Source organism: Pantherophis guttatus, chromosome 2 (assembly GCF_059756535.1).
Source record: "Pantherophis guttatus breed Tessera chromosome 2, ASM5975653v1, whole genome shotgun sequence".
In the NCBI taxonomy this organism is placed as follows: domain Eukaryota; kingdom Metazoa; phylum Chordata; class Lepidosauria; order Squamata; family Colubridae; genus Pantherophis; species Pantherophis guttatus.
In genome coordinates this window covers 56988249-57011790 of record NC_142064.1, presented here as the reverse complement: position 1 = coordinate 57011790, position 23542 = coordinate 56988249, and the positions used below count along the sequence as shown (strand labels likewise).

General features: G+C 38.7%; 1 protein-coding gene across 2 annotated transcripts; it reads right to left on the bottom strand.

Moving 5' to 3' along the window:
• Window positions 1-274: 274 nt before the first annotated feature.
• CTXN3 (cortexin 3) lies at window positions 275-22446 on the bottom strand. Of its 2 annotated transcripts, XM_034409997.3 has the most exons (3): window positions 22099-22446; window positions 5210-5341; window positions 275-2273 (listed from the first exon to the last, which is right to left on the bottom strand). In XM_034409997.3, exon 3 carries the CDS (start codon window positions 2177-2179, stop codon window positions 1937-1939), a length of 243 nt encoding a protein of 80 aa, XP_034265888.1. In that variant the 5' UTR covers window positions 2180-2273; window positions 5210-5341; window positions 22099-22446; the 3' UTR covers window positions 275-1936. The 2 variants fall into 2 exon arrangements, with proteins under 2 accessions (XP_034265888.1, XP_034265889.1); XM_034409998.3 differs by lacking the exon at window positions 5210-5341.
• Between the last annotated feature and the right edge of the window lie 1096 nt (window positions 22447-23542).

Sequence of the window (23542 nt, the reverse complement as noted above, 5' to 3'; positions counted from 1 at the left end):
GAGAATCACCATTGCTGTTGCTGCACAAAGGTAAGTCTAAGGCTCTGGCCAATGCCACTTCACCCTGCCTGCACTGCCCCACCTTGCTGTGAGTGACATCAAGTTGGCCATGCCCACTCAGTCACATGACACCCGCCCAACTGCACCCACTCGGTCTTTAGGATGAACTGGTTGTTAAAGTGCTTGGAACCCACCACTGGTAGGTTTCCTTGCTTTAGAATCAGACTCCATCTCCATCCCATCTCCAAAAATTTCTGAATGCCTAAGCAAAGTAGGAGTCTAGACTTTTAATGACTAACATGTTTGTAGTAGAAATCAAAGCATGTTCCATTGTTTGTTTCGTTTACACACAAAAATCTTTATATAACAAGAAAAGAACAGGAAAAGGAGAGAAAATGTTTAACTTCACATGATGGTTTGACGTGACCCTTAATGTAAATAGGTCATAAAACAATCATTATTTACACAAATTACTTTGTGCAAGCAACATCTTCTGTTAGTACAGCGCAAAGAGTTGGAACAGATGCAGGCAATGCGACCATTTATTTAAGAGCAGCTGTACAAAAAGTTTATATAAAAAGGAGCTGAGACCCAATTCCTTTTGGTAACCAGGGAGCATAAAATAAAACTTGGCTTCATGTCAAGTGTGAGTAGATTATGACATATTAGCATCTGATTACCTGCAGCTTCCAAGTGTGGGTAGATAAATTTCAGCTTACTGTAAGCTTATGCCATATTTGCATCTGTTTACCTGCAGCTTTCAAAGTGAGCCTTTTGTTGCAAAACAGGTGATGCATTGTTGTTCCATCAAGCTGAAAGGATTGCCAAGGCTGACACCAAAGCTTGCCAGAAACAGGCACATGCCTAGCCCAGGCCTACTTCCTGCTGGTGCTTTCTGCTATCCCTTGGAGCCTCATAGTACTCCTATGGCTCTTTTCTGCTGCTTATTTTTATCCTTCCTGAAGAAGTAAGGAAGCAGCTCTGAAGGTGAGAAGATGAATCAAAACCTTCATAGACCCTGAAGCTGACTTCTGCTGATTCTCTCAGTTCTCTTGGCACTGTTAAAAAAGTACAGGTAGTCCTCAACTTACAATAATTCATTTAGTAACCGTTCAAAGTTACAACGGCACTGGAAAAAGTGACTTATGACTGCTTTTCACTCTTACCATCATTGCAGCATTCCCATGATCACATGATCTAAATTCAGATGCTTGGCAACTGGTTCATATTTATGACGGTTGCAATGTCCCAGGGTCATGCGACCACCTTTTTCAACCTTCTGACAAGCAAAGTCAATGGGGAAGCAGATTCACTTAGCAACTATGTTACTAACTTAACAAATGCAATGATTCACTTAACAACTGTGGCAAGAAAAGTTGTAAAATGGGGCAAACTCACTTAACAAACTTTTCACTTAGCAACATAAATTTTGGAGTCAATTGTGGCCGTAACTCAAGGACTATCTGTAGTTAACTTTGGGTTCTTCTGGGATATGTCTCCCCCCCCTCCCAATTATCCAGTCTATCAATGGAGCTTGGACTTCCATGGAGTCATGAAAGCTAACCCTGCTTCATTTGTATGATCAGGCAAGGTTGACTAGATTCTTAAATCTGTCACTAGATAGATTTCAGGTTAGATCAGCATTCGTCTCAAAATAAATCATGCCACCAGATAAGTCGCTTACTTTGTGAACAGGATTGAAGTCTTACATGGCACTGATATGAATTGAAGTTCTTACAAATCAATTAGTTTGACACAAAAACAAACCAGAAATTATGTCCGTCATCCTTTTCCAGCTGGGTAATATCTAGCCTTGATAAAACCAGAGATTTTTTTTCATCAAATGCTCACCATGTTTCCCAAATATACATCCAATTTTAGCTTATTTTGCCTGTGTGAGAACAAGAAATGTTTCTAAGTAGCTACATTTCTGGCTCTAAGCTAAAACATAATCAAATTGTCCTTTTTCTAGCCCCTCCAGCCCATCTGTCCAGGTGGCAGTTGGCATAGTCCTGTAAGGGTCTAAGAGGATTCGAAAACATCGGACAATGAGAACACCAAGGAAAATAAACAATAAAAGCACAAAGGCAAAGGTCGTCTTCTGTTCCAAGGTAATGCCAATTTCAGAAGGGAAGTTTCCAGAGGAAAAGAAATTGGAAGTAAAAGGCTCTCCATCCATTCTTCAGAAATCTTAAAACAGGAGTTCTGTAAGTTTCCTTTCATTCTTGATGCACAAAAGCCAGAACTGGAGTCACCTTGAAGTCCATTGTCCTCTGCAATCAAAATGATGGGAAACAGATGTTACAATTGGGATGGTTTCGAAATATTACAGTGTGAAGGACTTCTAGCTTGGGATTCCAAGCACTCAGCTCTCCTCCCACAGTAGTCCATCCATATTTCCTGACCAGTGAGTGTTTCTAGCACTTATCAAGTTCTTGTTTGATGGGGAACTCACCCTAGTCATAAGTTTTCGTACCATTAAAGTATTGCTTATTTGTGAGACTTCTGTGTGGGTGCCATTTTGACTTTTGGGGCTTTCTCTAAAATAACTACCTGTGCTGAGCATAAAGAATGTAAGGAACTGTGTCTCAGTCTCTTTAGTAAAACGGAAGGCAACCAGTGGCTATTAATATCTGGCTATTAGTATCAATATTACTGGACACTTATTAAAAAGGGCTCAGAGGGAATTCAGGTGAACTAACAAATAATGCTTTGGAAGAAGAAATAATAATTAACTAAACTGAAGATTATCCAAACAATTAAATAAAGAGGGGGGAAATGGTTATGCTGTTCCTAGAAAATCTATCACATCTCTATCATCTGTCTGTCTGTCTGTCTGTCTGTCTGTCTGTCTGTCTATCTATCTATCTATCTATCTATCTATCTATCTATCTATCTATCTATCTATCTATCTATCTATCATCTCATCTATATCTCATGGAGATAATCACTTTTCCTGACTACATGCTGGCTTGCAACCAAACATTTTTGTTGCAAGAACATGTCTAAGAACATGTTTGTGGTGCCCAGAGCCATGTTTTGAGATAAAGAAAATAATAGAAGTATTTGTTAATTAATTAACTTTTTTTTTAAAAAAGTAAAAAGATAGTTCTAGAAGTATCAGAAACCTTTCCCCCCATCATATATATTCTGATAAAACAAAGCTAACCCCCCCCCCAAGTTATAGCAGCAGGGTTGTTGGGATAAAACACAACAAAAGATAAGGAAGTACTTAGAGAAGAACAATCAGGACAATCCCAAATCGGAACAAGTACATTTGAGTAATATATCAAATGAGTTTTTGTGTGATGTTATATAACAGATTGGCATTATAACTTCTCCACCTGTGCAAGAAGTTTGGCAACAAAAGTTCACTGTGCTGAAAAGTTTGTAGACGAATTGTTCTTCTCAACCAACTTATGACCAGCTTCTTTTGCAATGTTTATTTATTCTGTAATGGTTGCCAACTGAGGAACTGTGTAGTGTCTTTGGAAGACTTAATTTCAAGGAAGCCAAAATAAACAATGGGCACTCCTCACTTTGTTCCTACATTTTACATTTTACTACCAGAAGAAACAACAGCAGGTTATTTGACATCTCCTGGGGAGTTCAATTTATCCTCCCCCAACTTTTTTAAAAAAAGTAAAATTGGTTCAGGGACCTTATTCTTGCAAGCAGCCTTTTTGTTTTTGATTCAATCATTCAGTGGCTTTCCATATTTTTGTGGCCCAGTGAGTATCAGGATTGTCCATCGGTAACTATTTCTTTGTAATAGTGTCTTTGAAATCATAAATATTATAAGGTGTTTATGATCTAAGCTGCAGCTGGAACCAGAACCTGTTCTGTCTTTCTTTGAGGAGCGTCTCAATTTATTTTCAGGCCAACTTGATTTTGATATTGTCCAACCAATGTTGTCCAAGTATTTGCCACAAATATTGGGTTTTCTTGGCAATGTTCCATGAGTCTGTTTCCTGCTTTATTTTGCACATGGGGGCCAAATTTTCCTGTTATTCCACATGTTGTTTTGTTTCTATCTTTGGCATACCAGTGTCCAAAATTAGTATGGCATCTTCAGGATGAGGGGAGCGGGGTTGTCATCCAGTTATTGCAGATCTTCACAGAATTGTTCAACTTATGCTTCCTCTGCATCTGTATTAGGAGCATAGATTTGAATCACTATAATATAGATTGGTTTGCCTTGGATTTGAATTGAGATCATTCTATCTTTTTGAGATTGTATCTGTGCCCTGATTACGATGCTATTTAATAATAACTCCTCCATTTCTTCTGTGATTTTCCTGACAACAGTAGATCTGATACTCCTCTGATCTGAAGTGACATGCTCCAGTACATTTCCATTCACTGATTCCCAGAATGTGAAAGCTCAGTCTTGATGCTTCTGCTCTGACAAGTTTGCCCTGATTTATGATTCTGACTTTCCTCATACCAATGAAATTTTTGCAGCATCCAACTTTCCTTTTGCCTGCAGTCAGTATGCAGGGGCAAACCATCCCTTTTGCTTTAATCTAACCACATGAAGCACCACTGCTGTTCCCATTTGCCCCCGGCTCTTCCCCTTTACTTCACAGGATACTTTCAATCTCAGAACTCATTTTCCAATATCATGTTGATAGTTATGTTTTACTTATGAATGTTCATTTGGGTTTTCTTGGGAGAATGTTGCAGTGGGCTGCCATTTCCTTCTCCAATGAATTGTATTCTGATCTCAGTTACAAGTTCTCAGTTCTGTTCATCATGAACAGCCCTTCTGGGAATGTACACTATAAGATAACAATCCGTGAAGGGGAACAGCCCTTTAATCTCCAGATAAGACAGTCCTTCTGCTCAAAATTAGTAGTGTTTAATCTTGGGGCCATATTGACTAAATTGCAGTACAAATCAGAGGAAAAGGTTATATCTTCTTCCTCCAGCACCATAGTACAAAGAAGAGAGGAATTGATAGGAAACCTACTTTAACACCAAAGCAAGTCTTAAGGGTTATATTATAGACACTCACCAAATGCTAAAAACATCTCAATCACTTTTAAAACCAGGGGTCTCCAACCTTGGCAATTTTAAGCCTGGCGGACTTCAACTCCCAGAATTCTGGGAGTTGAAGTCCTCCAGGCTTAAAGTTGCCAAGGTTGGAGATGGAGATCCTTCTTTTAAAGTGGTTTTTTTAAAAAAATATTATTTTACAGAAACTTACGTGTAACCAGTTGGCAAATTTCTACTGCAAATATTTCCATTTATTGTAACAAAAATAAACCAGGGACAACCTTTCTCCATTAAATGACTTCTTGATCCATTGGATTACAATTTCCTTCACCCCCATCTTGACCTGTAGGTACCAGTGAAAAAAAAGGTCCTGATAAGGAAAACAATTTCCCAGTTGATAATTTTGAGAAAGAATTGTGTGAAATGTTAGAGAAGGTTTAACAACCTTCTCTGCCCCACTGCACACAATGATGTATTGTTTGTTAATCATTTCTTCAAATAAATCCACAAAGCAAAAATTTCTAGAGGGCATATGTGAGCAGTAACAGAAGACACATAATTCATTCATGAATGTTTTGCAAAGCTGGGTAATATTCCAAACTCTAAAACTAGTCTATGGTTATACAAAATCTATTCAAAGTCATTGAATCCCAAAGTAGGGAAGCTGGAATATTACAGTGCCTTAACTTTGAATATTTATCTGAAAACCTATCACAAAGAATTCATTGGATTTACAATTAGTAAGGAAGGGAGGCAACTGTCATAGAAAGTGATGAGTAACCACAAATGGCTCTCAACTGCACGAATCCTTCACTTTGAAAGCTGAATGGTTAGGGTTAAGATTAGAAACAATAAAAATACAGAAACTTCTCAGCAGATGTGAAATGACAATAGGGAGAACTCAGCAATATTTCTTCAACTTTAGCAATATTTCTTCTGAGCTGTACCAGTGGTGAGATTCAAAATTTTTTACTACCACTTCTGTGGGCATGGCTTGGTGGGTGTGGCAGGGGAAGAATACTGTAAAATCTCCATTCCTACCCTACTCCAGGGCAAGGGTGGGTTCTACTTAACTTTACTACTGGTTTGCATTGTGCCCCCATGCGTGCGCTTGTTACACTTGCACGCACGCGCACTCTTCTGTGCATGCGAAGATCAACTTTGTTGATGTCGGGGTCAGTGGGCAGAGCCTCCCACCGGTTTTACTACCAGTTCTTTTTTTTTAATACACTTTATTAAACTTTTATTACATTAAAAACATAAAAAATTATTTCACTCAACAACAGCTATTTGTGGTGTTTTTCTTGTGATGATAATTCGTGCATTATTTACAAAAATTAAATTGTGCATATTTACATTCTTATTTTATCTATTACTTATACTTAATAACTATCTATCTTTAATCTATCTCCGTTCTATCCAGTTATACCACTGTTCCCACACATTGTCAAATATCGATGCCTCTTAATCTTTTAGACTCAGTGTTAATTTGTCCATTTTTGCGCAATTCATGCCCTTTTGTATGACCAGTTTCTCTGCGGGTGTGCATGGTTGTTTCCAACATTGAGCGTAGGCAATCCTGGCAGCAGTTAATATGTGTAGTACTAGATATTTTGTGCCCTTCACATTTTTTTTTTTTTTGAAGATTCCCAATAGGAAGAGTTCCGGTTCTAAGTCTAATTGTTCATTAGTAATTTCCTGTAGCCAATCTTTAATTTTTAGCCAATATTTTTGAGCCTCAGGACAGGACCACCACATAGGGGACCACCTCTTTTTTTTTACATTTCTAACATATGGGGCTCATTTTAGGGTACATTTTTGCTAATCTCGAAGGGGGTAAGTGCCATTTACTACCAGTTCTATAGAACCGGTCCAAACCGGGGGCAACCCACCACTACTCCAGGGAAGGTTACTGCAAAATCCCCATTTCCACCTGATCAGCTGGGACTTGGAAGACAGAGAATAGATGGGGGCAGGGCCAGTCAGAGGTGGTATTTACCAGTTCTCCGAACTAATCACAATTTCCAGTACCAATTCTCCAGAACTGGTCAGAACCTGCTATATACCATCTCTGAGCTATATGCTTATGTGCATAGATCATGAACCTTGTGCACAAGTAAAGCATAATAGATCCACGCAAACCAGTATTGCTAAGAAATGTTAATTGTTTCATCTTTATTGAGAAATAAATTAAGAAACTGAATGATTCCCACCCCCAGGAACCTTGCTTGCACTACATGAGAACTTCCCACTGGTTCCTTCAGCCCTTTATCTCAGTGTTTTGTTCCTGCCCTTGCATTCCTGCCAACAGTCTGTGAGACTCCTGGCACCTTCAGTGGGACTGGCTGGTAGAATGGGAACATCAGCAGAAGCTAAATGGCTTGCAATGTTGCTGGTCAAACTGGGAGGAGACAGATCAGACTTGGTCCCAGTAGGGGGCACGCCAAAAGAGTTATTTTTTTATTGTATCCATGCAATTGTCTTAATACATTAAAAGTAATTTTTTGGAAAAAAATATTTTTTTCAGTATCTGCCAAATTTCATTAGCTTCCATATCTGCCAAAGGTCTTGGAGAATTATAGTGAAAACGTAGGAAGGTGTATGAAAATTTGAGTTCTTGAAGCATCATTTGTTGAGTAAATCACATATAGTTGGTGTACAAAGAGTAAGAAATTGGAAAAAAAACTTCCATAGGAAGCTTTGTGTGGTATGAAGTTTGAAAGCTTTCTTGTAGTGTCGTGTTTATTACTAAGTTGTATAATTATTTTCATCAAAATTAAGGCAAGTGTTTAAAAGTCTGTTTTAATTATATGACATATACTTGAGTATCTTTGTCTCAAGGTGGACATTGGAAATCCAGTTGAGAAGAAAAGAAAACTCTTGTATATACAGTCTAACAAAAATCAGAAGGAATGTTGCTCTCCAAGTTTCCTGTGACTCATCTAATAGTAGAAATAATCCATCATTAACACAAATACAGTACATCTAAATATTTATAGTTGCCATAACACTGAACTGCCAGCATGAAACATTTTATTTCATAAACATTTCAATTTTCAGGATTGTGATGGTTCTTCCTGGTGCAGCTCAGGCTTCTGCTCTATTAATCCCCAAGAATCCTCAAGAATTCTGGATTTCAGTTTTTGTTTATGTCTATCTCTGCCAGACAAGAGCTGAGAAGAGGCACAACATGATGAAGAAACAGTAAAGAGTCAGACAGTTATTCAGTTGGGGAAGTAGTAACTCAGTAATCCAGTCAATACTGTATACCTTTTCAATACCTTTGTATACCTTTCAATACCTTTTGAAATGTAACCACATACAATAAGAAGGTTAAGGGAGAGGCAGGAAGAAATCTACCCCATATTTCTGGGTAGACTTCCTTTCCCCTCATTTCAGACAGGTTGTAAGTAAACATTGTTTCCAAAGTACTTCCCTCTGTGCCAACTCACTGCTTCTATGCCATGAATAGATTTTCCTAGAAGATCCACATCAGTTGGGTTGAAACATAGTACAGAGTCCTGGTGATTTTCTTGGTGCCAAGCAATGTAGTTAAAAACAGCACTTGTAATTGCAAATGAAACTCAATAGGAAGCACATCAGTGGTGGGTTTCAAACTTTTTTTACTACCGGTTCTGTGGGCGTGGCTTGGTGGCCGTGGCAGGGGAAGGATACTGTAAAATCTCCATTCCCACCCCACTCCAGGGGAAAGTTACTGCAAAATCCCCATTTCCTCCCAATCAGCTGGGACTTGAGAGGCAGAGAATAGATGGGGGCGGGGCCAGTCAGAATTTTTACTACCAGTTCTCCAAACTACTCAAAATTTCCACTACCGGTTCTCCAGAATTGGTCAGAACCTGCTGAAGCGCATGTGTAACAAGTTAATATGTCAGGTGAAATAAATTGCCATTAGTAATATTGCAATTATTGTAAAAAATATACAGTAACTTCTATACTGTTTTAGATTATAGTTTGGATTTGCAATTTAATGTGTCACAAATAGACCTTTAAAATTGATCGTGTTTGTTCCTGCAACACAACTCAGCAACAGAAGCACACCTGAGATAATTTACTACAAGAAGATGCTGTAGAAATGGCAGAGAGGAGCTTGGGATAGACATTTCCTGCATAAAATTCAGGAGAATATATCTTGTCAAATGGTCTTTTTATACTGTTTTGGCAGAGTCTGCTGGTGTCTAATTATAGGCTTTTGAAACCAACAGAGCAATTAGACTTGTTCCTAATTTAAAGACAAAGCTGGGAGGGCACCAACATGTTCAATGCTGTCAAATGGCTGCTTTCATGAGTAACCTTTCCTTATGTGTAACCTAGAAATAATGCATGGGTGCCTAATCAATGGCTTTGAAGTCAACAAAGTTATTAAAGTACACTTAAGAAGGTCTGAAATGTTGATTTTGGAAATGATAACAGTTACTCTTTTATAGTTCATTATTTGATCTCATACTTGATATGGTAAAATAATATGCAATGGGAAATTATGAATTGCATTATGGAGTGTGAACATCTAAAGAATGTATTGTTAATGTTGTAGGCTAAGATGTCAAAACGCTTGATTCAATGTTGCTTCTGCTTGTCAGCATTTAAAAAAAGCCATACAAAAAGTAATGCCTTTTCATTCTTTTTGCTAAATTATATCCTATAATCATTTAAATCTTATATGTTATGTAGAACTATGAATGGATTTGACATGAACATAATGATGAGGCATGGGAAAGAAGAGAATCCCTTAAAAATCTGGATCACTAACATTTATGTACTACTGTTAGCTTAGCTAGGTAGTCCAGACAAAAAGCACACCCAGAAGAACCAGCAGTATTTGTAAGGTTGTATTAAGAGAACCTTGCAAGTCTGAAAGTATATTTCCCTCCATCACCATTATTGTCCAATAAACTAGGGAAGATGATTGCTGAACATTTCTCATGTCCACGTTCCTGCTGCTACATTCTTCCCCCGTCTCTTGAGGTCATTCTCACGTACCATAATAGACCAACATACCAAATATGTTTCTTCTTACTTGGGTTTCTAAATGCTATACGTCATAGTAGACTCACACTCTACTTCCCGTATAGCAACATTTTCCTTTTGGTTTGGCAAAATATTACATAGAATTTAGACATAATGGAATGGTTTGGTCAACTGTATTGGTCTCTGATTCAGCATGTCTTGGAAAACTTTCAAAGTTTGGGTTGAGCCATCTGGTGACCTCTTTTTCAGCAGTCTGTCATTTTGGCAAATTAATAGCATTTAGTAACATCAAAAAAAGGACTGTCCTATTATAACCCATACACTATTATGTCTTGCCATGGCCACACAGAGTTAAAATTTGCTAGAGTTTGGGCAAAAGACAGATTACTAGACCAATTTATAGATGCCATAAAGAGTATTTATTAGAACTTTCACTGAAAGCATAGTCTGAGAAGCCTTACTGCAGGATAAATGCAGCATTTAAAAAACACCTGCTTTGGAATAGGAGCAGTTTTTGGGTATAACAAAAAATTTCTAATTGGATTTAAGATAGTACGTTTTTTCCTGGTTCTTTTTCCAACTAAGTAAAATGTCTTGTAGCCCCCTGTAATTTAAAATAGGTAACCCTAGGAACATCCCAGTGAATGTGTGAACAGACTTATGAACGTGATTCTGTTACTGATCACAATTCCTGAGCTGAGCATGTATTTCAATGCTTTTTGGACCTTAATTCTTAACATATCTTGACCACAATTTTGCATTTACAATTGCAAAATTGATGAGTCCTGTTTTAAATAAAAAGTTAATTTTGATGGATTGGCCAGATTTTTCTCTACCACATTTCTACATCGATAAACAAATTAATGTACTTGACAATAATAAGCATCAGTAGCAATGTGTGACTAGCATAACATAACAAAGCAGGTGTGCAACGTACAGTTACTGTATACACATATAAAAATGTAATTAACCAATACCTTTTTCTATCTTGATTAAATGTAAGCTCAAAAACCTAATTCAAACTGAATGTTCTTGATTGTGGTGGATTCTATGAATACCAGCTTCTATTTATGTCATCTCAATGATTAGGGAATGCTATCATTTCCAGATGCTAGATTGACACTGGTAAAATTTATATTAGCATCAAGTTACTACAATAGCACTTAGACTTGGTGCTTCATAGTGCTTTACAGCACTCTCTAAGAAATTTACAGAGTCAACATACATTCTAGTTATTCATCAGTGAAGCGTTGTATTTGATTTTCTGACTTATTTTGTGATAACATTCAATATACTGACAGGAGCATCATGCACCTTTGTTCTTTTTTTATTGTATAACTTTCATTAAAACTTTTAAACAAAAAGATAACAGCTAATACAAGCTAATAGAAAATAAGAAAGAAAAAAAATAAGAAATTAAAAAATAAAATGAGGCAAAAAAAAGAAAAAAATTAAGGAAGAATAGAAAAGAAAAAAAATCCTATATAGAGCTGGCTTCCAATATTCTTCATAGCAGTTATATGTACAAATATATATTTAACCTCTCTCTCTCTCTCTCTCTCTCTCTCTCTCTCTCTCTCTCTCTCTCTCTCTCTCTCTCTCTCTCTCTCTCTCTCTCTCTGAGATTATATTATATTACTCTTCTTTCTATAATTTGTCCTGTCTAATCATCAAAACCAGAAGTCACAAGTTCATTTTTTTTAATTTTTATGCAAAAAGTCCATAAGAGATTTCCAGTTAGCAATAAATTCAGATGTCTTTTCGCTAATCATAGAAGTTAATTTTGTTTTTTAAAAAATTAAAAAATCCTTGCTTGTTTCAATGCAAGTGTTGAAGCAAGCAATGTTGAGATAATATAATTAAACCCCTGAAACTCATTAAAAATTCACCCAGGAGAAACTTTCATTTAAGTCCACTTTTTACTAAATTTTGGGTACTTTTCTACCATTGAAAATACTCTTAAGTATTGGACAATATAAACCAAAGAATTATGACAAAGCACTCTCTATTGCTTTTGTACAAACATTGCATTTTTAAACTAAATTGTTTTAGATCATCCTGGTGTGTGATTGTAAAAGTGATTGCAAATGAACTTGGTAACCCATGCAAATCCGAAATTTTCTTAATAGGGCACATAATCACAGCCAGAAACCAGCGGAGGTCTCAACAGTAGAACAGTAACGCTCTATAATTGTCAATGACTAGCAGAGTAAAATCCGCATGACTCTTTTACCTTTTACCTCAGGCATAAAGAAGGATCCTTCTTGTTAAGTCCTCGGGGCTACGACGCCACCCACAGACTTGCTGGCTGCTGGGCGATCTTGATTGGCTAAGACGCGAGCAGCCAAAAGAGCGGGGAAAATGCAAACCTGTCACTGGTTCTCCGTTTGACAGCTCTCTTGTTTAAGCAGCTGTCAAACGGCAATTGTTGCTGTTGCCCTCACGGGAGTTTAGCCTGTTAGCTGTTATTATTGTTAGCAAAAAAGGTTTTTTGTTAATTGCAACCTGACTCAGCTCAGTTCCTACCCACCGAGTTCTCCCAACAGAGCACTTCTAATGGCTGCCAAGCTCAGGCATACTGTGAAGACCTCTGAAAATCTTTAGGTTTAAATAAGTACATAAGGAAGACAGTTTGTCTCTGGTAATCTGGATTAGTTACTGTATTTTGAATTTATCAAATTGCAGGCACAACATTATATATTCTTAATTACATGATTAAATTACCATGCGGTGATGATAAAATCATATTCTAGGGACTTTAATGTTCCTATTGTGGTGATGTATTGTACTTAAATGGTGAAGTTCCATTTTTTTTAATCCAGTTTGGTACTGTAAGGAAATATGCCCGTTTTCTATGTGAAACTACCTTAAGGAATACAGCAGTATTCCAAGGCCCCACATTTATTCAAATCTTTGAAAATAAAATAAAAAGGCATTGTTTCTGTGAGGAAACAGTAGTTTCACATTTTGTTGGAAAATCCATAAATGCAGTGCAAGTGATAAAGTGTGTAAAAACACATTCTTCTTATTATGAAAGATAAGCCTTATTACTTATTACAATCCTTACAAACCTTATTAAAAACCCCATCCATTTGCTTGAAAATATTCCCTGAAATTAGTAGGAATAAATGGGTATCTGATATATTATTTGTGATGAAATATTATATGAAGACATTTGACTGGTTGGCTTTCATCCAAGGCCAATTTGGGCAAGATATATTATTGTACTAATTCAAAGGATCAAAACCTGCCAGGGAATCAGCAATGAAGTGAATCCTTTTGCAACTATACTGTGTACCTTCACAGAAAATAAATATAAATTGATGGGTTCTATCACAGCACAGCACAGAAGATAAAAACATTTTTAGACAAAAGACACAATATGTCTAATTCTTTTAAAATAATCTCTCTATACTTTTACAGATTTGCTGAGTAATTGGTTGCAGCACCTTGAAAATGCACATTAAAGCATTCTCCAATTGAAGTAATAAAACATACACTGGAAGCATTACTGTAGAGACAGCCATCAAAGCAAGGTTACTTTGCCTGCTCATAAATGCAAACAAGTGGAAATGTTTAGCTGCTGGCTGAGCCTTCTAAGAGCTTGCTCATTCTAACATGCTTTGTGGAAAAACTCCACTTGAATGTATTGCAAAACCCTCCTAAGTAACAGCTGTGCTATTCGGATAGAAAATATGTCTGGACCAAGTTCTGAAGGTAGGGTTTGATTTGACAAAGTTTCAATCAACACGCCCCCAAAGCAGATTAATGAACTGAAGCCAAATCACATATTAATACTGCAATTTGAATCAAGTAGCTGCAAAGCCCTTCTCAACACTGCAGATTCAACTGCTTTTATTACCATACATAAAGAAAAGGGAGACATTGATTGGTGTGAGTAATCATTAAACTCTCTGCCAGGCAGAGAGTTTTTGGGGTGGCAAAGCTGACACTGCTTGGATTTCATTCACTTTTTCTGCTCTTAGCTTTAACTTTGTTCTTCCTTGTCCTAATGGAATGCTATAATTCCATGCTGAACCTGTCAATGCAAGCGGGAATTCAGTTCAGCTCTCAGCATGCTAAATATGGGTTTAGGATTGATCCCGTTGTTAAATTCTGCACATTTGGGGTTCATTTAAATCACTGAACATGGAAGTGGAAGAGTAACAGCCACTTTCTTTGTGCTTGCCATTTTCCTCAGTCTATTTCTGATATTGTTCTCATAGATATATGAGAACCAGTTTCTGTTCTTTCTGCAAATCAACTCATTTCCAGCAAACCACAATCCTAAATCAACACAGTCTTGCTCACAAGAGACCTGACTCCCAACCAAAGGTAGAGATAATTTGGTACTTCCCCCCCCCAAATCTAATCCATTTGAATCTTGAAGCAGAACTCAAATACAGTTACGCCCTTTCCAATCCTGATCAAATCAAGGTTGATTTGCCCCAACCTCACTCACTTTGAGGCACTGGTTCCTCTATGGAAAACAGATTTTTGCTGTTGTTATAAATTATATGCTTTTACATTCAAATTCAGGGGTGATAGGGAAACCTTCCTGGATTCTATAGAAATATGGAAAACAATATTTAGTCCAATGGATGGAATTACACCCACCTTTATTTAAAAAAAAAGTAATAATATCCAGTTGTCTGTGTGTAAAGATTTATTTAAACAGCCAATTCAGATTTATGCCATTTGCTGACATTTTCAATCTTGTAACATCTTTCATTCCTTTTTTTCCGTATATAAAATAACTCTACTTTTTGTAAAAATAATTTTATCTGGGTGTAATCATAAGAGATCACTCAGAAACAAATTTAGTTTTTTTTTTTAAAGAAAGTTTTGGCAGACACCCCTCCACCCAAAACATTTTCTGCCAAATCCTTGTGCAATGCCTTTCACTAATTTATAATGAAAAAACTATAATATGGTTTTTGTTAAGAAAAGAAAAATTGGGAAAGGGGAAGCTGCAAAATAGAAAAGGAGCCATTTTACACAAAGGAAACTCTATTCTGGTCAGCAGATGCTCTCTAAGGTCTCAATTGGTTTAATACTTGCCCCACAATTAAATCCAGGAGTCAGGTTTGAAAAGAGAAGCTAGAGGAGGCTAACAAGCCAGAAACATCTCCGGTGTGCCTACATTGTGCTTTACGCTGCCTCTGCCCCATATGTGAGCCAGTTGGACTCTACTCTGCTTAAGAAAATTCTTTCTGGGCTGGAAATGCAGCAACATGACAGGTGTTCAGTCCAGACTGCCAGATGCTACTCTCTCTCCAATTGGACAGTTCCTTTGCTGTTGTGTCCTCCCAACTTTCTGTGCCAGAGAAGGATTGCCAATCATCTTCTCTTTCTTTAAAGAGTAGTAGTATAGGAGTATTAAAATACATTTACATAATCAACCTCAGGAAATATGCATTCTTATCCCCAGACTAAGCTGATTTCCAGGCAGGCACGCGGAGCAGAGATATAACAGTCTCTCTCCTTACCGATGATCAGAAATAATCTCTTCAAAAGCCTAAAAAAATAAAAACACCTACACAAGCACAGAATTGTAGCCCCAGGGAAATAAATGAATAGAGAAAAAAATTGGACTCGGAGAGAAGAGAACTGGCAGGAATAGCCAACACCCGTGAAGATCCATCTCAAAATCCAGATGGACCCAGATGGATCGCGACAGCCTGGGACAGCCTGGGACAGCCTATCTAACAAAATGAAATTCAAGGTAGAGAAAAGTAAGGTTTTACACTTAGGCAAGAAAAAACAAATGTACAGGTACAGATTAGGTGAAAGGTGGATCAATAGCAGTAACTGTGAAAGGGATCTTGGAGTCCTAGTGGACCATCACTTTTAAATATCACTTTATGAGTGCGACTCGTTGTTCCCATGTGACACCTCTCCTGCGCGAGCTGCACTGGCTCCCAGTGGTCTTCCGGGTTCGATTCAAGGTGTTGGTTACCACCTTTAAAGCGCTCCATGGCTTAGGACCCGGGTACCTTCAAGACCGACTTCTGCCACCAGTAGCCTCCCAATGGCCAGTCCACTCCCACAGAGAGGGGCTCCTCAGGGTGCCATCGGCCAAGGTATGTCGGCTGGCGACACCCAGGGGGAGGGCCTTCTCTGTGGGAGCTCCTGCCCTGTGGAATGAACTGCCCCCGGAATTGTGCAAGATCTCCAACTTCCGTGTATTTCGCTGTGCCCTCAAGACCCTGCTGTTCCGCCAGGCCGGGCTATCAATGTAAATGATTTTAAATTGGGTGTTTTAAATTTTTGGGTTTTAATTTGGGCCGAAATTATTTAATAATTTTAATTATTTTTAATTGATATCTGTATATTTCTGTGTTTTTAATAGGCTGTACACCACCCTGAGTCCTTCGGCAGAAGGGCGGTATAGAAATAAAATTATTATTATTATTATCATTATTATTATTATTATTATTATTATTATTATTATTATTATTATTATTATTATTATTATTATTATTATTTATTGGTTAATCTTTAGTGAGATTCACAGCCTTTGAGGCTGGTTAATAGCTCAGCAGCTCGAGTCCTAACCAAGGACCTAGGAACTGTTAAGGTATCGTCGGAGGATGTAAGCTGTTCCTAGTAAGGTGGTTTTTTGTAGAGTCAAAATGTTCAAGTCCGGCAAATTTAGAATTTCTAAATAGCGAGGTAGCCCTTTGGGTATTGCTCCGAGGGCTCCAATTACAATCCGGACAACACACGATTTCTTTTTCCACAGTCGCTCAACTTCAATTTGTAAGTCCCGGTACTTTGTGATTTTTTCTTGCTGCTTATCTTCAATTCGTGCATCACCAGGTATTGCAATGTCAATGAACCATACTTTTTTCTTTTCAACTATTGTTATGTCAGGTGTGTTGTGGACCAAGTGCCTGTCAGTCTGAATCCTAAAGTCCCACAAGATCTTGAGTTTCTCATTCTCTAAAACTTTCTCAACCTAATGTTCCCAGTGGTTTTTGCTGTACTCAAATCCAAACTTCTGGCACAATTTCCAGTGAATGATTTTAGCAACACGGTCATGGCGTTGTAGGTAGTCAGTTTGTGAAATTTTGCTGCACCCACTGATCAGGTGGTCAACTTATTATTATTATTATTATTATTATTATTATTATTATTATTATTATTATTATTATTATTATTTATGAGTCAGCAGTGTGCAGCAGCAGCCAAAAAAGCCAATGCAATCTTAGACTGTATTAAGAGAGGGATAGAATCAAGGTGATGTAATGTACTAATACCACTTTATAAGTGGTACTAGGAATACTGATCCAGTTTTGGTCACCATATTATGTAAAAGATATTCAGATCCTGGAAAAAGTACAGAAAAGAGCAACAAAGAGGATTAGAGGATTAGGGGATAAAACATATAAAGAAAGGCTGCAGGAGTTGTGTAAATCTGGCAAGGCAAGAAACAATGGATGGAAAGTAATCAAGGAGAGAAGCAATCTAGAACCAAGGAGAAATTTCTAACAGTGAGAACAATTAACCAGTGGAACAGCTTGCCTTCAGAGCATTTGTCGGTGCTCCATCACTGGAGGCTTTTAAGAAGAGACTGGACAGACACCTGCCTGAAATGGTATAGGGTCTCCTGCTTGAGCAGGAGGTTGGACTAGAAGACCTCCAAGGTCCCTTCCAACTCTGTTATTCTGTTATTCTGACTAAAGCAATTAGTTTATACAGGTAGTTCTTGGTTAACAATATTGAATTTCCATCACTAAGCGCAACATCACATGACCACATTGCTTAGCAATGGCATTGCTAGAATTCACTGTTGCCATTGTTAAGTGAGGATGGTGTTTCATTAAGTGAGACTAATTGGTTTTCAAGCAGGCTGGCAAGGATGTAAGTGGATGCTGCTAGGTGGGGAGGAGTTCACAGGGGCATGCACGGTACATCACCAACATGTAGGGCTAGCGTTGGTTGCTGATAGGTAGGGAAGAGTACGAGCAACTAACTGGAGTAACTTGTGAGCTTCCCTGCCAGCTTTCCCACTGACAACTTGTGGGAAGCTTGCAGGGAAGGTTGCAAATGGTAATTATATGATTGTGGGACACTGCAACTTTCATATTACAAGTCGGTTGTCAAGCATCCAGATCACAATCACATAACTGCAGAGGAGCTAGAACTTCAAGGACAGGTGATAAGTACCATTTGTTAAGTGTTGTTGTAGCTCCAAATGTTCATTGAACAAGTGGTTGTTAAACAAGGACTATCAGTAAGTATATTTGATGTTGGCCATCACTAAAGGTAGGACAGAAGACAAACAGAATAACAGAGTTGGAAGGGACTTTGGATGTCTTCTAGTCCAGGCAGCAGCAGTGAACTCAAATATGAACTCAATTGCGGAATGCCTACTCAGTGAAATCCTATATAAGATTATTTGCAAGATAATTTTAATCTTGCTATACTTTGATGTCAGCATTGTCAGCGTCATACACTTCCTCTTTCTAAACAGTGATCCTAAAGTAACACTTTCTTCTACTTGTTTATGTTGCTTTCTGCTCTGCACCTCAGCTTTCTCAAGTTGCTTTCAAACGCAGTGCACATATAAGAAGGCCAACCAGTCGGTGGGCCAAGTAAGCACCGAGAAAGCTAATTACTAGTTTACTTTGGCCTCTCTAAGCTCTTACTAATCAAGTCATTCTGAATTACCAATCTTGGGCATGGTTTGAATTAGCAGATCAGTAAAAATGGCTTGTGAAACCTTTCCTGGAACCTAAAAAGAAGGTCAAGACTGTGGGTGTGTTTGTATGACTCTGAATCACAGCTAGCCAAGTGTATATTAAACTCAAATATTGTGCAAACCCAATTCTTGGCTCAATGTGTTGGGTAATGCAAAAAAAAAATTTGCATTACTTGATAAAACCACAGTTAAATAATGTGAACAAAGCAAGAAAACTTCTTACAGTATAGCAATGAAGTACAACAACCTATGCAAATATTCCTTTTGGTGAAATATATAAATTTTAAAAGGAAACTGGACAGCCCTAGTCCCTTGGGTCATTCTTCTTTCAACATTTATTTTAGGCCTGTGCCATTTCTCGTTCCCTCACAACCCTCAAGTGTGTCTCGGTGAAACCTTTTCCTTCTTTTTGGCTGACCTACAGAATTACTTACCACTTTTCTTGGGGGGAAAGGAACAAAGGAAGCAGCAGACCACAAGAAAAACTGAATCCCTGCTCCCCATTCTGGCATGTCCCCAATGGCCCCCTCCATTGGGAGGAAGAGAGCTCATCCAAACCCAGTGCACTCCTGCCAGTCCTGCCTCACTAGCCAGCATCTAATTCAGTCAAATATGGGTCTCCCTGAAACGACCAATACAGCCTAGCCTACATTGCTAGCAGACTGGGGGTGGGGGGTTGGAATCTATTGCTGTTCTGGTTTGACTCCATTCTTTGAGACCATTTCCATTTGGTGTTGATTGGGAGCCAGAGATCTGTCCCTCGGCCCCTGCTTTGGGTAGGTGCTTACTCCACTTTTTCCATTCCTAGTTTAACATTTACATGAAAGCATTGAGTGAGATCATACATCACCACAGGGTGAGATATTTTATTTATTTATTTATTTATTATTTCTATTTCTATACCGCCCTTCTCCCGAAGGACTCAGGGCGGTGTACAGCCTATTTAAAAACACAAAAACAGAAACAACAGTTAAAATTTAAAATCATTAAATAATTAGGCTCCAATTAAAATCCCAGGAATTTAAAATACCCCAATTTAAAACGTTATGTTAATAGCCCGGCCTGGCGGAACAACAGGGTCTTCAGAGTGCAGCGAAACACCCGGAGGTCGGAGATCTTACGTATTTCCGGGGGCAGTTCATTCCACAGGGCTGGGGCTCCCACAGAGAAGGCCCTCCCCCTGGGTGTCGCCAGCCGACATAACTTGGCCGATGGCACCCTGAGGAGACCCTCTCTGTGGGAGCGGACTGGTCGGTGGGAGGCTATTGGTGGCAGAAGTTGGTCTCGAAGGTACCCGGGTCCTATGCCATGGAGCGCTTTAAAGGTGGTAACCAACACCTTGAATCGCACCCGGAAGACCACTGGGAGCCAGTGCAGCTCGCGCAGGAGGGGTGTCACGTGGGCGCAACGAGTTGCACCCATAACCACCCGCGCAGCCGCATTCTGGACCAGTTGGAGCCTCCGAATGCTCTTCAAGGGGAGCCCCATGTAGAGAGCATTACAGTAGTCCAACCGGGAGGTGACAAGGGCATGAGTGACCATGCGCAAGGCGTCCCGATCCAGAAAGGGCTGCAACTGGCGAATCAGGCGAACCTGATAAAAGGCCCCCCTGGCCACGGCCGTCATGTGCTCATGTGTTATCAGTATGCCGATAATATTCAGTTGTACATCTTTGCCTGTGGTAAGTTAAGTGATGCCATGACGACCCTTTCATGGTGCCTGGAGGTTGTTGATGTGAACTAAACAACAACTTATGAACCTGCTGCCTGATGGGGGACAACAGGTTAAAACCGAACCCTGGAAGGCCAAGTGACTGGGAATCCTTGGTTTTTGCAGAACTGTTGTGGAGGTTGTGGGGATTCTCCAGAAACTGCACTGCTCCAGACAAACCCGGTGCATGATTTGGGGGCTTTCCTAGACTTGTGACTCCAGATTGAAGACCAAGCAGCAGTCATGGTCAGGAAGGCCTTTGCACAACTGTGTTTTCTGCACAAGTTACACCCTGGACCAACAGGCCCTTGTCACAGTCACCCACCCCATGGTCCCATTTGGACTATTATAATGTGTTTTACATGGGTTGCCCTTGAACAGCATCCAAAAGCTACAGTTGGCTCAAAATACAGCAGCCTACATGGTTTTGTGTAAATCCAAATTTGCCTATGCAACCTCTTTTATAAGAGCTGCACTGGTTGCTGATTTGCTTCTGGGTGCAATTCAAGGTGCCGGTTACCACCTTTAAAGCCCCTACAGGCAGTGGTGGGATTCAGCCAGTTCGCACCACTTTGGGAGAACCGGTTGTTAACTTTCTGAACAGTTTGGCAAACTGGTTGTTGGAAGAAATCATTAGGGCAGAGAACCGGTTGTTAAATTACTTGAATCCCACCACTGCCTACAGGGCAACCTACCTTTCTCTGATTACATTTACCCAGCCCACAGAGCAGGAGGGCAGGGCATATTGCAAGTCCCAAAGAAGAACATCTGGTGGGATCTAGGAACAAGGACTTTTCTCTGGTGGCTCCCTCCCTTTGGAATATCATCCTCCCAAAGATATCTCACCTTGTTGCTTTTCTGCAAGATCTTGAAGACGTGTTTTTCTCATCAGGTTTGGGGACCCCATTCAGAATTGGACACGTGGCTTGTTTGATTCTGTTGCCATTGCCACAAGGTGGGGGAGGGGGGATTTAAACTGTGAATATTTAACTGTAGATTTTTAATGTTATATGCCACCCAGAACCACTTTGTGTGAATTCGGCAGCTATATAAATTTGTTTAATAAAATAAATCTTTATCTTAGTTTATATTATTACCATCCAATGTTTATTCAGATTTGCTCACTTACTATTTTTGGCCTAGTTCTTTTGGCCGCTTTTATGTTCTGCCAGTTTTACCACTGCTGACTTTAAAGGTCCTTTATTGTTTACTTCAAGTGCATCTCTTCTTTTCCTCAGTATTCTTCTGACTAATCTTCACCAAGTCCTTTCTGGCAATTTATATATTTTCGATTGATTCTGTATCTATCGTAGTACTCACTGTATTATAGAGACAATTTTCTTTTTTCTCATAGAAGCTGAGCTTCATGAATTCTGATAGCTTTGTTCTCTGAATAACTGGATATTTATGGATATCCCCACTCTCATCCTCCCAGTTTCCCCAGTCGTCATCAAAATCTTTGATTTAGCTATGTTGTTCATTAGAATACACACACTAAAATGAAAGGTATGCTTTATACAGAATTCTGTATTGACTAACATTCAAAAGAATGACAAACATGAAAAAGAAGATCTGTTCTATTGCTTGCAATTCCATATCCTTAAGAAAATAATAAGAAAAAAACCCGTTCAAAGTATTACATTGCCTTGTATTATATTATATAATATTATTATATATGAGATACAAACAGGACCTACCTTAGATAAAATGTTATTAAATTCATCATCCCAAGGCTTCCCTTTATATACATTGGTGCAAAGAGCCATTCGGAAAGCAGATCTTCTCCTGCCTGCCACCTCTTCCACTAGAATCTGATGTCGTGTTCAGGCTGCTTATATATCTGGACTCCCACCCACTGCAGGCACTTGGCATCATATCCTACTTGACAACCATGGTAGCATGATTGGCCACTATCCTTTTAATTCTCTCACACTTTAATTCTTTTTCACTTCATCTTCCTAGCCAGATTAATATTATCCTTTGGAGAAATCCTCAAGATGAAAAATAGTGCCATATTTGTCATCATTAATTCAAGGCTAATCCAAGATATTGAAGCATGGTGCTCACCACTATCTATGTCAAATTGTGTTCTATCTATCTGGGGTCAACTAAAAGATCTTACACCCGAGTCAGAAAATCCCACAAATGTAAAATCTCTCTCATTCTGACAGTCTAGTTGTCATCATCTTATTTTAAAGACAACAAATCACTGCCGGGTGTTTTCACCCACTTCACTTTGCCAGATGGTAGTCTGGTAAAATCTTTTGAATTTTTGTGTTACATTTATTGGCAATCACAAGCAATCAACAGCAAAGTTAAATTCTACAACTGACTTGTGGGTAAAGCATAAAAGCTTCAAGAAGAGCAGTTAAGTTCACAATGTGCTGAAAGAGAATCAGAAATGTACTTTGCAAATCAAGCTGACAATTGGGATTGATTGGCCACGTAAAGTACAAAACTGTTGGGTGTTGTGAATGATAACCATTAAAACAATGTAAGACAGTTGTTTGGACTATGAAGGGGAAGCAAGGTTTTAATTATATTATTATGATAATCATTATTATTATATTTGAATGGCATAGAAAAGGAGATTCCAACATAAGCTAACTGGCTTTGGCCTAGTTTAGGGAAATGTGACAGCTCTAACAGTCTACAGACACTTAGAGAATCCTTAGGGTGAATAGAAGAGGATTCTTTAAGAATCTGAGAAGTAAAATGGGACTTTAACATTATTAAATTAAATTATTAATTGAATAAATTATTAAACCATGTAGAAAGTGAAACAGCCAATGACGATTTCCAGTGAAGACTGCAAACTCTCAGAGATAGCTGTGCGTCTCCTATGTCACAATGCTGAAAAGTATTGAGTTATAGATGCTGCTCACAGTTCTCACCTCACCATTTCCCCATATCCTCTGTTTTCAGACTGGCTTTCTACTTCAGCTTCCTTTGAAGCTTATGAACCCGCTGCCTGAAACGGAATGGTCCAGGCCGAGCGAAGATCACCAGGTATATATACAGCTATGTCCTACATGACAATCTTCTTTTTTTATGCAATTCGAGGCAGGAAGAATAAATAGGTGGCTTGCTAAGCCTCTAATGAATGGCTATACATGGTGCTAGGCTATGATTAGATCAGGT